Source organism: Tamandua tetradactyla, chromosome 2 (genome assembly GCF_023851605.1).
Source record: "Tamandua tetradactyla isolate mTamTet1 chromosome 2, mTamTet1.pri, whole genome shotgun sequence".
NCBI classification, from domain to species: domain Eukaryota; kingdom Metazoa; phylum Chordata; class Mammalia; order Pilosa; family Myrmecophagidae; genus Tamandua; species Tamandua tetradactyla.
This window is the reverse complement of record NC_135328.1, coordinates 194,914,563-194,929,594: the sequence shown is the minus strand read 5'-3', so window position 1 is coordinate 194,929,594 and position 15,032 is coordinate 194,914,563. Positions and strand designations below refer to the sequence as shown.

At 36.9% G+C, this 15,032-nt stretch overlaps 1 protein-coding gene across 16 annotated transcripts in view; it reads right to left on the bottom strand.

Annotated features, from left to right (window-relative positions):
• Positions 1-15,032, bottom strand: part of PUM1 (pumilio RNA binding family member 1) — a 148,115-nt gene that overhangs the window by 54,129 nt on the left and 78,954 nt on the right. For all 16 annotated transcript variants that reach the window (XM_077150529.1, XM_077150528.1, XM_077150522.1 and 13 more), the window contains 2 exons: positions 6,368-6,534; positions 4,167-4,437 (listed from right to left, as the gene is read on the bottom strand). In XM_077150529.1, coding sequence (XP_077006644.1) covers positions 4,167-4,437; positions 6,368-6,534 — 438 coding nt within the window. The remainder of the gene's footprint in view (positions 1-4,166; positions 4,438-6,367; positions 6,535-15,032) is intronic.

Below are 15,032 nucleotides of genomic sequence, written 5' to 3'. Positions count from 1 at the left end.
TTTCATGTATGAAAGCCTTATTATGAACACTATCTGTGTTCACTATGTGCAGAATCCTTGATTCCTGGAAGGACACAATAAATAGTCAAGCATTATCTGGTTAATATGGGTAAGAGAATGTCTGAAACTACTACTAAGTTAACACTCAGCACAAAAAACTAAATCATGATAATTAAGTCATCCCTCTTTTAAAATGTCTTGTCATTGCCTATAAGGTGGCAGAGCATGATCCCTAAGATATAACACTTTTATTCAATCTCACCTTTCACTTTTCTTTAACCCAAACAATACTAGGGTGACCACTTCTTACCATATACTGAACCCATAGCTGTTAATTTCCAATTTCAAGTCTTTATTTAGTTTTACTATTTCTTCCACTGGAATTTTCATTATTTTCCTAGTTTAAACAAGACTTTCAAGGCATAGCTCAAGAACCACCTCTTCCACAAGTCCTTCCTTCTTCAGAAAATAGAGTACACTCTCCCTTTTCTAATTTCCTAGATTGTGGGTATAAATAGTCACATTACTTGTCATCAGGTACTTCCTTACACTATTTAAATGTCTGAATGAGTCACAATGATTATGCTGAGAGATACTCAAGGAAAGGGAAGCCTGTTCTATTTTGGAAAGATATGTTTGGCTACAGATGAGAATAAAAGATGAAAACAGGTTATAATCTGCAATCCATGGACGTGATCCTCCTCGGGTTATATAGAGATCAAAGACATAAATTTCCTGGATATTATACAGGTATAGTAATTTATATATGAGGCATAAGCTAATGTACAAGATCTAAATGATTCACTTATTAAAATACATGCTAGGCCTCAGAGAACCTCTTTGAAGGCCAATTTCATATTTTAATTTTGGGAAGAATATATTAAGTATGGGGGGAGGGGGAAGGGGCCGGTGCTCTCAGATACTATTGTAGGAATAAAGAAAAACTCTCCTGAAAACTTCGTCTGCTAAAACAATGCAGAGAACACAAAAGCGGGAAGACCCAGACCTTCCTTGCGCTTAAAGATTTTACAATCTGGCAAGGTTTTTAAATGAGTAATCATAACACAAGGCAGAACATGGGAAAACCTTTTCATAAGGGAGGCACAGTATTCAAAGGTAGCAGATATTATACCTTTTAGGTTTGGAGATTAAAAGAGGATAATGATAGCACTGGACGCTAAAGAATAATGAGGATTTAAAATGGTAGAAACTGGAAGGGGGAATAATATGTGACCAGAAGCCAAAGGGTAAGAAGACTATATAGCAGACTACAGAGTCCCAGGTTTCTGGGCTCCTAATCCAGTCTTGGTCAGAACTGAACCAGCCTATGTTGGGTGGCACCTACGGCAAGGAAAGCTCTGCTCACATGTGGAAGGCCTCACATACTACTTCTGTTTCAGGGTGTGGGAGTGAACATGCTGAACACCCTCCTGAAATTGTACCACAGACAAACCCCAAGATCCAAGTTCATCACCTACTCCTACCTTTGTGTCAGATCCAAGCCCTTTCACCTGGGAAGATGGTAACCATACTCATTCCATGCCCATAATGTGAATCTACTTCTGACTGAATATGACATTAAATGAAGAAAACCTAGACCACAGCATTGGACCACTTCTCTGCATACTGACCAGAAAAGTGTACAGGACCTATACTCACGTTTATTTTCATCAAGTGATGAACAAATGATGATGATCTTCCATCCCTTTGTTTGTGGCAGGATAGAGCTTAAATAAATAACTTATTTTAGACTGGAGTGAAAAGGGCAGTAGGGACTGGAGGGATAAAATGTAACAAAAGCATCAATTTCCAGTAGAAATGAGCTCCTTCCTTCTTAAGAACTACTGGCTTTCCTGCAGAAGCTTTAGGGAGGCTGAAGATCTTGAAGATACTTAGAAATCTTGGACCAGTGGTTCCCAGACCTGCTATGAGAGGCCTCAGTATAAAAGTATGTAAAAACAATCTATTCAATGAACACTGTTGTAGCATCTATGGCTGACTGCATCTACTATCAAAATAGAAGAAGAAACCTACATCAGAGCTCCTAGTTTGTTGCTTGCACAACAGAATTTGGACTTGACGATCCCCATGATCACAGGAGGCAATTATTATAATAAATGTCATAATATTTATAAAAAACAAAACAAAACAATCTACTCAGAAAAGTAGGAATTATGGACTCGTGATATAAAATAATGATGACATGATATGATAGCTGTATATCTGTGTAACAATGCCCCTTTTGTTGTCCCAACCAAGGCATATAAGGGAAACAAAAAACCAGTAATAGCTTAATAAACAAAAAACTGCTGAAATAGGATACACTGAAGACACTCCCAGTTTTATGTAGGTGAATGGGTGATACCTTTGATATATTTATGCTAACTACTTTGGGGTATACAAAAGGACATTTCTGTTCAAGCCCTAATAACTATGTGGCCTCCCAAATGCTTGGTAAAATCATTTGGAAACCAGAGATCAATAAAGCCAAAGAGAGCCCCATTTAAAAATTTAAATGAAAGAAAATCAAATTTTTGTTCATAACAGGTTTAGAAACCCAAAGACAAACTCTTCCTAAATAATAAGGGGAGCAGGTTAGATTAGGAACAGAGGCTAAAACCAAAAATAGCTAGAGCTCCAAGGGTTGACCAACAGACAGGTAAAAGAAAGAATTCAAATAAAATTTCTGGATATAACTAGGTCAGAGGATTCTGATTAAGAAGAGTCTATACTCAATTTAGGTAGAAAAAATCAGTATCCTAAGCTGTTCAGGCTGAAAGGTTGAAACGCATGTAGTAGTTGGGTGACCCTCTATTTGCTGACATGGAACAAAATATTCTACTACATCTTAATCACCTGAAGTAATTTCTGGCTCCTCTTGAAAACTGTTTTGAGGATTCATTTTCAAAAGGGGCATAAGAATGAAAGAAGACTATGTATCTTATAAGGAGAAACAAAAAAACAAAAAACACACAGAAAGGCAGCTCTTATGTGGAAGGAGAGGCATCTATTAGGAACTACAGGAAGAACAGTGTATACCTTTATTGTCCTCTCTCTGGAATAATAGTTAAATGTGACCACTGAGCAATATACCGACCTAACATGAGCATGGAGTACACACATTCACACCATTCCCTAAATGGCTTTCTTTTTGTAAACTTTTCTATCAGTTAAAACTCATTTAATAGCAGCTATTTAAGACAATAACTAAAAAGGTCCTACAAGGTACAAAGATCTCCAAAGACCATAAGCTAATTTCTCCACAGATAAAGAATTCCTAAACTTCAAAATGAGATTCTGACCTTTCAAATTTTGAAATCTGTATTTATGCTTCAGTCCAAATCAAGAAGTATCAGAAATGTATGTCCCATCAAATTGTTTCTAATCACAAGGCAGAATTTTGGTACTTAGCAAGTTCTGGAAACTACCTGATCAATATTTTACAAATCAGACAGCTGATTTTCCATTAGATAAATAAACAAACAAACAAAAGGATCAGTATATTCCACAGTTCCTCCCACCATGCCTTCAAAAACAGAAAGTATACATACAAAATTTTCCAAGGACTCATGAATAAAAGAAAAGGTCAAGTAATTTCACTGTAGATTTCCTCGAATGATTTGTGTGTCCTTTCCCCCTCACCACATCCTAACAACTAACTTTTAAAGGAGTACATTTGTTATCTGCAGTAAGTCATTTAATAAAAAGATTTAACTAATAGGAAACCTGACACTGTTCTTCTGACAGTGGTACATAACAGTTTACTACTTTAAAAACCAATAGGATAAAAAAAAGAGCAAAAGAAAACTAAAAAACCAATAGGATAAAAGTCACATTAATTTTCAAAGAAATAAACTTAGCCTCCAAAGAGGGTCGCAGTATAAGAGGTAACATCATTTCACCTACTCCCCAGACTCTAGAGAGAGAGATGAGCCAAAGAAGGTACATGTAGAGCAGAGAGGTCTCTTGCCAGTAACTTCAGCATGGGAACCAGCTTCTTGAATGGAAAGATACAGAGGCCCTAGAAACCTACTTCACTACTGGCTACCAAGGACTGGTTCTTGATAGTCTAAAACATGCCTCCCTCCCCATCCCCCATTCATAGTTACTTCAATAACGTAGTGGCTGGAGGGAGAGTAGAGAGGTGACAGAGACACACACAGTACCTGTTGTTGAGAATTGTAGTCAAAAAGTCCCACAGTTGCTGCTGCTGAGTCCACAGGTACCTGCGTGCCTGAATAATCAAACTGAAGAGGCTCCATGCCCACATGTTCCATGGGGTCCAAGGGGACACTCTGGGACTCCATGTTGGAGAAATCCTCCACAGGCTTGGCACCATTGGTGCTGGTCAGCTGGGCTAAGCCCTCAGAACCATTCTGATTTGAACCCAGAAGATCCACTTCATTAGCAGAGTTCTGGCAATTACCAGGGGTACGGCTAAACAGAGAAAGTAAAGGGCATTAAACCTTATTTTGAGCAGGGAGGGACACTATAGCAACCCAAGTTAAGGACAACGTCCTTGATACAGATCATTATCCAAAGTACTTAAAAGAATTTCTATGAAATAACTAGAAATCCTTTCTGATGTTTACGGTATTATATACTCTAAAATTACTCCTACTGATTCATACTTAAATTTATATTAACTGTTATTAATCTATAAACTCTATACCAAGGGATGAGGAACAATGGATGACTGGGGGAAAAAATGACTACCACAAAAAAAGAAATATCAAAATGTAGGTATCAAAATACATCCCCCAAAAGCAATATCTAGTCTTATTAAATATAGAGCCAATGCAAAAACTAGATTCCTAAGGGAAAATTCCACATTTGATAATCAGATTCTAATAAAAATATCTTATTTTCTAGGTACTACTAGCCAATGCTAAAATTGTCTCCTTTTCTAAGAAACCAAAAGAAGCAGGTAATTTAAAAGTCTTACAAAATAAAATCATTATATAGGATATGACCCTGCTAAGGAGACAACTCTCAAATGTAAAAGTAATGTGGAGATATAATTTATCATCCAAACCAGGATAGTCCTATTAAAAGTAAAAAGGGCACCACTGGTAATTATTCTGGGACACAGGCATGAACAAGGATTTTCCTGGGTAACCCAGAATATATGATCACTCTATGTAAAATGATTGCAGGGTTGTATAAACCCAAACCAGACTAATACAGAATAATGTTATATTGTAGTCAGGAGAGTGCTGCCTGTGACTACATCCAATGCCCTACACCCCTAAAAGAAATCTTGAGGCTGGCAGAAATTAAAGATACTGTGTTCCTTGATATACATGCATAGCCCCACCCCCACCTGCTCCCAGTCAAATACCACATATCACCACTACAGGCTGCCTGAGATTCTAGTGGAGAAGCCACCTGTGACTCATCTGAAAGCCCTGAGGTGCAAAGACTGCAATTTCTTATATTTACAAGATAGAAAAATTAGATTAGGAATACTAAACAACTGAAAGTTATTCTACAAACAATGATCTAAGATACATTTTAATTTTGGTTTTGGTAATATATTAAGGTAAGATCTGTGTGTATGTGTCTATGCATTACACACATTAGCTTCAGATTAATGTCAAAATTATATAGTCTACTGGCACATCACTGACAAGCATTTTCATAGATTTTTAAAAAATCACATACCGTAACTAAAGGTTGTGTACATAAATGAAGAATATTTGCTAAATGTAGAAGACAAATACATATTATTTTAATACTACATACATTAAATTATGGGGTAAAATCTGGAACCCAATCATGACTAGAGATGGGAAGAGAGGCATCTGTGGAAGGGATGTGATTAAGAATAAATCATTTAAGCTGCATCTCTGGTTCCTTAAAATGAGGAAAAAGGTACCTCACCCACCCACTTCAAAACGAGATTATGAGATTCAAATGAGATAATGCACAATTTCTCAACCGTTTTTCCCCTCTACTCTAACAAGCCAGAGGGACAGGACACACTTCCATTAGTAACCATGGCTCTGTAAATATAGCCATTTAGTGTGAACATGGAAAAATTCCCAAGGCACCCTCCTCCAGGTGATGGTGATATGTGAGAATCATTGAAATGCTTTATGTAATCATTCTGCAAATTCCAGAGCTCTATACAAATGAAAAATCTGCTGTTTTAGCAAATCATCAGGCATTGACAGCTCTTAGGAAATTCTACCTTACCACTTAATTTGCGATCTTTGTGGTAGGTCTTACACTAGATCCAATTCTTAAAAAGGAAATGTAGGTGGGGTGGGGAGGTGGGAAAGCAAAACTAAAAGTAAAATTAAATAAAACAAACAAAAACCCACAGACTCCATTCAAAAAAATCAGAAGTGTAAAACATACAAACCTAAAATCTTTGACGTCTGCATCAATCCCATTCTGCACTGGTAAACCATTGGTCTTGTCCATCACATCACCCTCCTCCTTCAAATCTCCTAGCTTATCTCCATCAAATGTACCCTTGTTCTTCTTTTCACCTTTGTCGTTTTCATCACTGTCTGCATCCCTTGGGCCCTGTTTAAAAAATAGCTTCAGCTCACTAATCATCATCAACTAATAAAAGTGGACAACCACTGTGGACACCAAACTACACTAGATGCTAATTACATGTTAATTAGACCACAGTAGAGTCCCAACCCTTTCAGACATTACAACAGACAACACAAAGGCAGGAAGACTGCTGAAAATCTTACCAAATGGGGGAGACAGACATACATTTTAAGTTACTGACTATAAGGCATAACCCAATACTCCACCACAGCATTTTTCCCCCCTTTCTCTTAGTTATACATTATATCTCTTAGTCCCATTTCTCTAGGGACTCTAGACTCTAACTCTGTATAACTAACTGCAAGTAAGCCTAGCATGACAGCTAATAGTATAAAGGGAAAGTGTTAACAACTACAGAATTTTCTACTTTCCCACTGTCCTATGTAAACTCCTCTCTTGCTTTCAAATATTAAGCTAAAGGTGGTCTAAGATAATTTCAACTAAATTATTCTATACTTTTATCTTGAGACATATGCCCTGTCGATTTGCACAACCACTACCCCTGTTCCACCCTATAAGTCTTACTGCATCAACAATTCACAGATTGCCATTTAATTTTTTTTAATCCTTCAAAACAAGTTAACTCCATTTGTAAAATTCTTTCACCAAGAGTACCCTAAGAACTATTTCTCTGTTGTCTTCCATTACCTTTCTTCCTATCCCATGCCAGATTATTTTCAAGATATATGTGGGAGCATGCTAAGTTGAAATATTGATGCAACAGAACTTATCTCCAAAGTGTTCCAAACTTTGATTTTCACAGCTTGAAAATCTGGGCCTAAAAAGAATTGATGAGGTGCCAGACACGTTCATGCCCTGTCTTCTAAGGAAATTAAGCCTGTCTCCTCTCACCAATATCATAAACTAAGCCTTGGATGTGCCTTGATTTCCAAAAGGAAAAGAAGATTTGGTATGGTGATGCAACATGATACAAAGACTTTTGCAAAAGCTTATCAAAGTAAGCAACCTTTGCTTTTATAAAACTAGAAGGAGGCAATTTTGCCTATACCCACCACTGTCTCCTGATGTAAGGAAGAAACAAATAAACATGGAAAATCTGAGCTTCTGGTGAAAGGCAGGATCTATCATTAGAAGCTGAGCACTACTGCATAGGGTTTCCAACCACCAGAACCAAATTTCAGTAGCCAGAGGAAGGGTGGAATCAATAATGGAGGTCACAGCAGCAGACATTCAGTTGTGAACAGACTGATCGAGGGCAGGCCCTATAGATGCAAAACCAACAGACACTTTCAGAGTAATTCTTATAGATCATTTCCCAGAAAGGGTGACTTATGGACAGTAGACATTCTTAGACTTTTCAACTGCTATATCTGAAGCCATTTTAACTTTCAAAGTCATTCTGTATTCAAATGAGAAAAAGAAAAAGAAAAAGGCAAGATTTTATGGCTAATATGAAAAAAGGAATAAGAAAAAACTTAGAAAAGATATATAACTTGGCTTCATATGGCATCAAGATGGTAAATCACAGCTTCGGCAGCCATTGAGAATCAAAGGAGAATCTTTAAAGTATGAGGCTTTTATTGGTTCAAAAGGAATGAATGATAGGCAATTAAGTACCACATGGGATCCCAAAGCAGAGGTGGGAACATGACAAGGTTCTAAAGACAAGTAGATCTTTTAAAATGTTTACAGGCAATGGTTCTCTCCACATCAAAAATCCAAAACTGATGGAAGTTGTATATTTATTTTCATATCCCTACACCAGATAAGAGTGCCTGGCAGAAATTCAAACTATGTGATGACCCTTCTACCCCCATCATGACAAAAAAATTCTGCAAAACTGAATGGCTAAAAGGTGCACAAGTGGTTCAGTGTTAGAATGCTCACCTTCCATGCAGGAGACTGAGTTCAATTCTCAGACCATGCACCCAAAAATACAAACAAACCTGAATGGCTAAAATAAGAAGGATTCTCCCGTCAGAGTCCAGGAGGTCGTGAAATGGTCTAGACTGCAAATAACTCTAGCTGAATCGGATACCATTAACGTGAATATTAAAAGAGTGTATCACGGATCATTCCACTGTCACACCTAAGTAATCTTGCCCACAAGTCGACAAATAAAATCACTGGTTCAAGAAGAACCATTCAGCCTCAGTTTTTCACAGAGAGTTCAAAGGTCTGTAGACACTAACAGAAAAGAAATGGAACAGAGAATCAATATAAAATTTCAACAAGCAAGAAGACTGGTGGCAGGGAAGACTCACTAGCCAAATCAGTGCTCTTTATTATCTTTCCTTGGTGACCCATAGCAAGGGCTGGCTGAAAATCTGCCCAGCCCATCAGTAAGCCTACTGCTCTTAGCCCAAAAACTTAGCCATTGATAGTTACATCCCTGGTTATACTGCCAAGGGCTAGAATGCCTTGGGATTGGCTGAGATCCAATACGGTACTGTCATATAAATTATTGCTAACTGGTTTTCTACTCTGAATAAGCTACTGATGCCTCAGAAGAAAAGTATTAGATGGTGAGGTTCCCAAAGGAGGCTTCCATTTCTTGATCTAGATAGTGGTTACAAGGGTGTATTCATTTTGCAGAAATTCATGAAGATGCACGTTTATGATTAGTGCACTTTCCTGTACATACATCATATTAAAAGGTCACTTAAAAGAAAAATTCAATAAATAAAAAATGACTCAATATAATTGGTTGACATGCATTCTGACTTCTGAAGGACACCACAGCACATGTGCGAAGGCATCCTCTCAAAAGTCTGGCTGTTATTAAGAAACAGTATTGTGTAAAGGATCATAAAAAAATGACCTGTTATAGACACGATGACCCTAAAGAGAGAGACTAGGGATATAAATATGCTGGTAAGTTTTTGGGTTTTTATATTTGTTTGTTTCTTTGCTTAGCACGTAAGACAAGGAATTCATAAATATAGAATTACCAGATGACCTGGCTATCCCATTTCTAGGTATATAATCTAAAGAAGTGAAAGTAAGGACTCAAACAAGAATTTGCACACCAATGTTCATAGTGGCATTATTCACAACTGCCAAAAAATGGAAGCAACCTAAGTGTCCACCAATAGAAGGGTTAAGCAAAATGTAGTATATACACACAATGGAAAATTAAGCAGCCATGAAAAGGAATGAAGTTGTGATACATGCAAAAACACAGATGAACCCTGAAGAAATGTTGAGTAAAATAAGCAAGACATAAAAGGACAAATCTGTATGATCTCACTGAAATGAAATAATTTATGAGCAAATTAATTAAGTCAGACACTAGAATATAGGTTGCCAGCAGCTGGGAAGGAGTTAGGGAACAGGAAGTTAACATTTATTTAATTGGTAGAGAATGTCTGCTTGGGGTGATCGATAAGTTTTAGTAATGGATGACGGTGATGGTAGCACAACTTGGTGAATGTAATTAACACTACTAAATTACACATCTGAATGTGGTTTAAAAGGGTTTATATTATATTTGTTACAAATTTTTTTTAAAAATTGTAAAGATACGGAATTCATACCTATGTGGTATTTAAGAAAGTAATGAACCATGAGGCACAGAACCTATATTCTGCTAGCTCAGTTGCTAACACTGGTCATCAGACTTTGGACAGGTCATTTAACAAAACGAACAATTTTGTACAAAATGGAGTAGTTTTTATAAACATCAGTGAAATAATGAATATATATGCCAAAGTTTTGTAAAGTATGAAATGATCTGTAGAAATGAACATTAGGTAAAGTCATGTATTGGGACAGTATTTTTTATGCAACATTATTGACAGTATCAGATTAAAAATCTTAAATGCCCCAATTAAGTGGTATAACCCTGTGCTGGTTTGAAAGAAAGCATGCCCCCTAAGAAAAGCCATGTTTTAATATAAATCCTATTTCATAAAGGTAGAATAATCTCTATTCAATACTGTATGTTTGAAACTGTGATGAGACCATCTCCCTGGATGATGTGATTTAGTCAAGAGTGGTTGTTAAACTGGATTAAGGGACGACATGTCTCCACCCATTTGAGTGGGTCTTGATTGGTTTCTGAAGTCCTACAAAAGAGGAAACATTTTGAAGAAAGAGATTCAGAGAGACTCAGAGAGAGCAGAGAATGCTGCAGCACCACGAAGCAGAGAGTCCATGAGCCAGCAACCTTTGGAGATGAAGAAGGGAAATGCCTCCCGGGGAGCTTCATGAAACCAGAAGCCAGGAGAGTAAGCTAGCAGATGATGTCGTGTCTGCCATGTGCCCTTCCAGCTGAGAGAGAAGCCCTGACTGTGTTCGCCATGTGCCTTTCCAGATGAGACAGAAACCCTGAACTTCATCGGCCTTCTTGAACCAAGGTTATCTTACCCTGAATGCCTTTGATTGGACATTTCTATAGACTTGTTTTAATTGGACATTTTCTCGGCCTTAGAACTGTAAACTAGCAACTCATTAAAATCCCCTTTTTAAAAGCCATTCCATTTCTGGTATATTGCATTCCGGCAGCTAGCAAACTAGAACAAACTCAAATACAAGTGTAAAATCCATCTGGCTCTCAGAGGGGCACTGTCATTTTCACTGTGCAGTGGTTCTTTAGTTGGTGTTAAACATATTCTGAAATTTTACAAGTGCCTGGGTTTACCTGAAGAAATTCTGATTTAATTGCTGTATAGGGGTTCCTATAAAAAATGTTATAAAATCTTTTCCTTTAATAAGGACCAACAATTCCTCCCAGCACCTAAAACTGAGAATTATTGTGATTAAGTCAAACATAAGCATCATAAAGGCAGCATCCATATTTTGCTTTGTCTGTCATATATTACCCTAGCACATAATAATACTCAAAAAGGACTATTAGCTAAATGAATGGGAAATACAGCTCAAGATTAACAGCATCTTTTTATTATGGGCTTCCTTTAAGATAAATGTCAAACAAAGCTGTAGTTCTCAAACATAGGTTTCAGTGAGTGCTTAAAAGGCAGTCAAGCCCAACCAAAATCTCAAGAGTAGGGCCAAGAAACTCCACAAAGGTTCTGAGACATCCCAGATCTTTGCAGAGAATGTGCTCTACTGTTAGATATCAAAGAACAGGGAGAAGAGCAGATACAGGCAGAAGAACCATATACTGGGGAGATCAGAGATCACACACTTACAGTTCAGCTTTCTCCAAAGACTCACATAAAAGGAAGAATTTTTCAGAGCAAACCTATTAATTCAGAGTGAATTCAGAAGAATCAGAATTTAATTCCTCTTCCTACTGCAGTGACCTTAACACAGTGCTCCACGTGGCAGAAATTACATTCAACGAGATTAGGAATTATCCTCCCTTCTTTCTAAAAGGAATTATTTTCTCCATCTGCTTGACACACCAAGTGCAGAAATCATTAATAATGTTAGCTAATAAAATGTTGGTTTCTCCTGCTCACAATTCTATTAGAAACTGAAATGTCAAATTCTTTTAAAGCTCAGAAGCTTTAAAGCTGCTCTACTAGAACTAAAAAATTTCAATTAAAAAACATTAGTAAGTTTGACTTATTGGCCATGTGATCTACTCTTCAAATTTAAAACATTAAATCACCCTTTTACGCCCAACTCATAAACAAATCATTTTAGCATAGTTGAAATCAGTATCAAGATTTGAAATTAGATGAGAATTTGAATCGAGGCCCCACCATTTCCCTCCTAAGGATCATTTTACTCACCTATAAATTAACGGGGACAATAGCGTATCTACCTAAAGGATTATTCCGAAGATTAAGTAAGGCATTTCATGAAAACACAATTCTTATTTTTTCAAAAAATTCTTAAAAGTATTTTGATTTTCAAATTTGTTTCCATATCCTTTCTCACAGAAACATCTACCCTCATTCCAATCCCCCAAGGCTTCAACATTGCTAGATATTTTATGTTTTTACCCGGGAAAGAAACTGCTCAGGCTCTAACCATTAAATTCTTTGTCCCACTGAATTTTCTGAGATATGTGTACAGAATCAAGCCACCAACAACTACTATATTTCACTGAATCTGAGACAATCAATTATAAGACATACCATTACTTTATGTGCTGCTATAAAGGAAACACTATCAATATGGAAAGATGCACCTTAACTTGAAAATGAACAAAAACGTGGAAATGTACGTTTTAGAAACAATAGAGCACAGTATATATCGGACACTGTATAAATAAACATCAGCCAGTTCTGATGCACAGGAAGGTAAGAATGCTACCCTCGGTGTAGTAACCATCAGACACAAGAGGTAAAAGAAAACATACCTTAAATGTGAAGAATGGTGCTTGCTATTACAGAGACGAAGACAAAAAGAACGATTTTTTAGAAGTATATATATATATATATATACACACACACACACACGTATATACATATATTCTAGTTTTTAGCTAGTCAATGTCTAGAAGCTTGACATCGGAAGCAGAGCATGAGAACTTCTTGTTCAAAGGAAGCCAAAATCCAAAAGGACTCCACACTATAGACAATTTTTGAATTTGATCTATGGCCTCTTGATAAGTTAATCTTCCAAGGAAATTATATTTATAGCCATGCTTATCAAACTTTAATGTGCATACAAATCACCTGGGAGTCTTTTCAAAATGAAGATTTTAATTCAGTAGGTCTAGGTAGGGTCTGAGATTTTCTACATTACTAAAAAGCTCTCAAGTGATGCTAGTGCTATTGGCCCAAACTTTGAGGAAAAGAACTTTATATGGTTTACAAAGCATTTTTACATATATTACATACCCACACGGGTTAAAGTTGTTGGGTTTTAATTATCCCTATTTTTGCACATGAGGAAATTAAGGTCCAGTTGAGAGTTAACCCCCTGACTTCTATTTGCACCATACTGTACAAAGCCAATTAAACCAAAGTAGCACAGGTTACCTAAAACAAATGCAGTGAAGACTAGACCAGCAAGCCATCAAACTGTGTGATCCCAATGAAATGCTACGTGCACGTATGTATGTATTCTCTAGGTCAGACAACATTCAATCTCAAAAGTCAGAACAAATAGAAAAATCTTTCTAAGATATTTTTTCTAAAAATTTTTCTTCTGCAAGGTTTTCCTTGTCACCATAAAACACCAAAGTGGAAATTATGATCCACTTTTCCAAAATGGCAAGTTTTCAACCTATCTGAAAAAGATCAGCTGGTATTTCAGAAGACCAGTAGCAGGATCCTTAGATGGGCAATTTCATCCTATGGCCTAAAAAAATATAGTAGTTAATCCAATTTTGTAACTACTCTTACCGAAAAATAACCATTGTACTCAAGGAATAAATAAAGGATATAAAAAGAAAATACGAAGACAGAAATCTTGACTATGACTGACTGTTATTCAGAGTTTTCCTATTATTCTCAACACTACTATAAACTGCTGCCTTGAAATTTCTGATTTCCATGTGGGTACTACCAAAAATGTATAGGGGGTGCTAAGACAATACTGTTGTTGGATTCTTCTTGTCAGCTTGAGAGAATTCTTATCAGAGAATCCAAAACTACTTAACTAAGACCAAAAAAACTAGACAAAGAATTAAGTTCATATATTCAAGCTATAACCAGGAAACAACCTCACTGAAAAGGGAAAACCACTATATTGTAGGCAGTATTACTTTAGTTCTGAACCACCTTCAACTAGAAAATTAATCACAGTCTGGGTTATGTTGTATCTAACAATGACTCCTTAGTATTTGCTTTAGGTCTACAGCCAGTCCAGAGATGATATTTTCAGCTCTCAAGGGATTAAAATGGGGCACTCTATGGCTTCCTGGAGGCAATGTTGGCGCAGCCAACCAAAAAGTAACAACATATGGGTGCTCTGACCTATAAAGTACCAAATACAACTCTTTAGAACAGTTACCTACAAGAAGCAGATACTCGATCTTCCTTGGCCTCTGATATCAACCCTTTGGCTGACAAGTTAGATTAAAAAAAAGAAAAGAAAAGGCTCACCTTCAAGAAGATGCATACCATGACAACCATAAGTGGTTCAGCCTTCCAGATCAGAGCTTTGGGTCAGGTGTCATCTAACCAACAGGCAGAGTAAAGCAAGAAGGATAGGGATGAGATCAGCAAGATTCAACCATAAAGCTGATAAAGCAGTTCACTGATTCAAAGATCTACATCTACCAGAGGACTGGACATGTGGCCTGAAGTCACAGATCAGCCTTTCTGTATCATCTTATAGATTCAACTCCAGTAAAAATATAGGATATTTCATTACCCACAACCTTCCTTCAGAGAAGAAGCTGGAACACAGATAAGGAGAATTTTCATTTATCCTTAGTCAAATCTCAGAAGCTAAGTAAATTATCTGGTTGTTAGAGAGCCCAATTTCCTGACCTCATCTATCCTTAGGTCTTAACCTCGTCTGGTCACAATACCGTTAAGAGTGAAAAAGCATCAGTCTCCCAAATAACTAAAGATGGAAACCACCTTTACAAAAACAAATACAAGATACCGAACCCAAAAAGATAAGCTTTTATC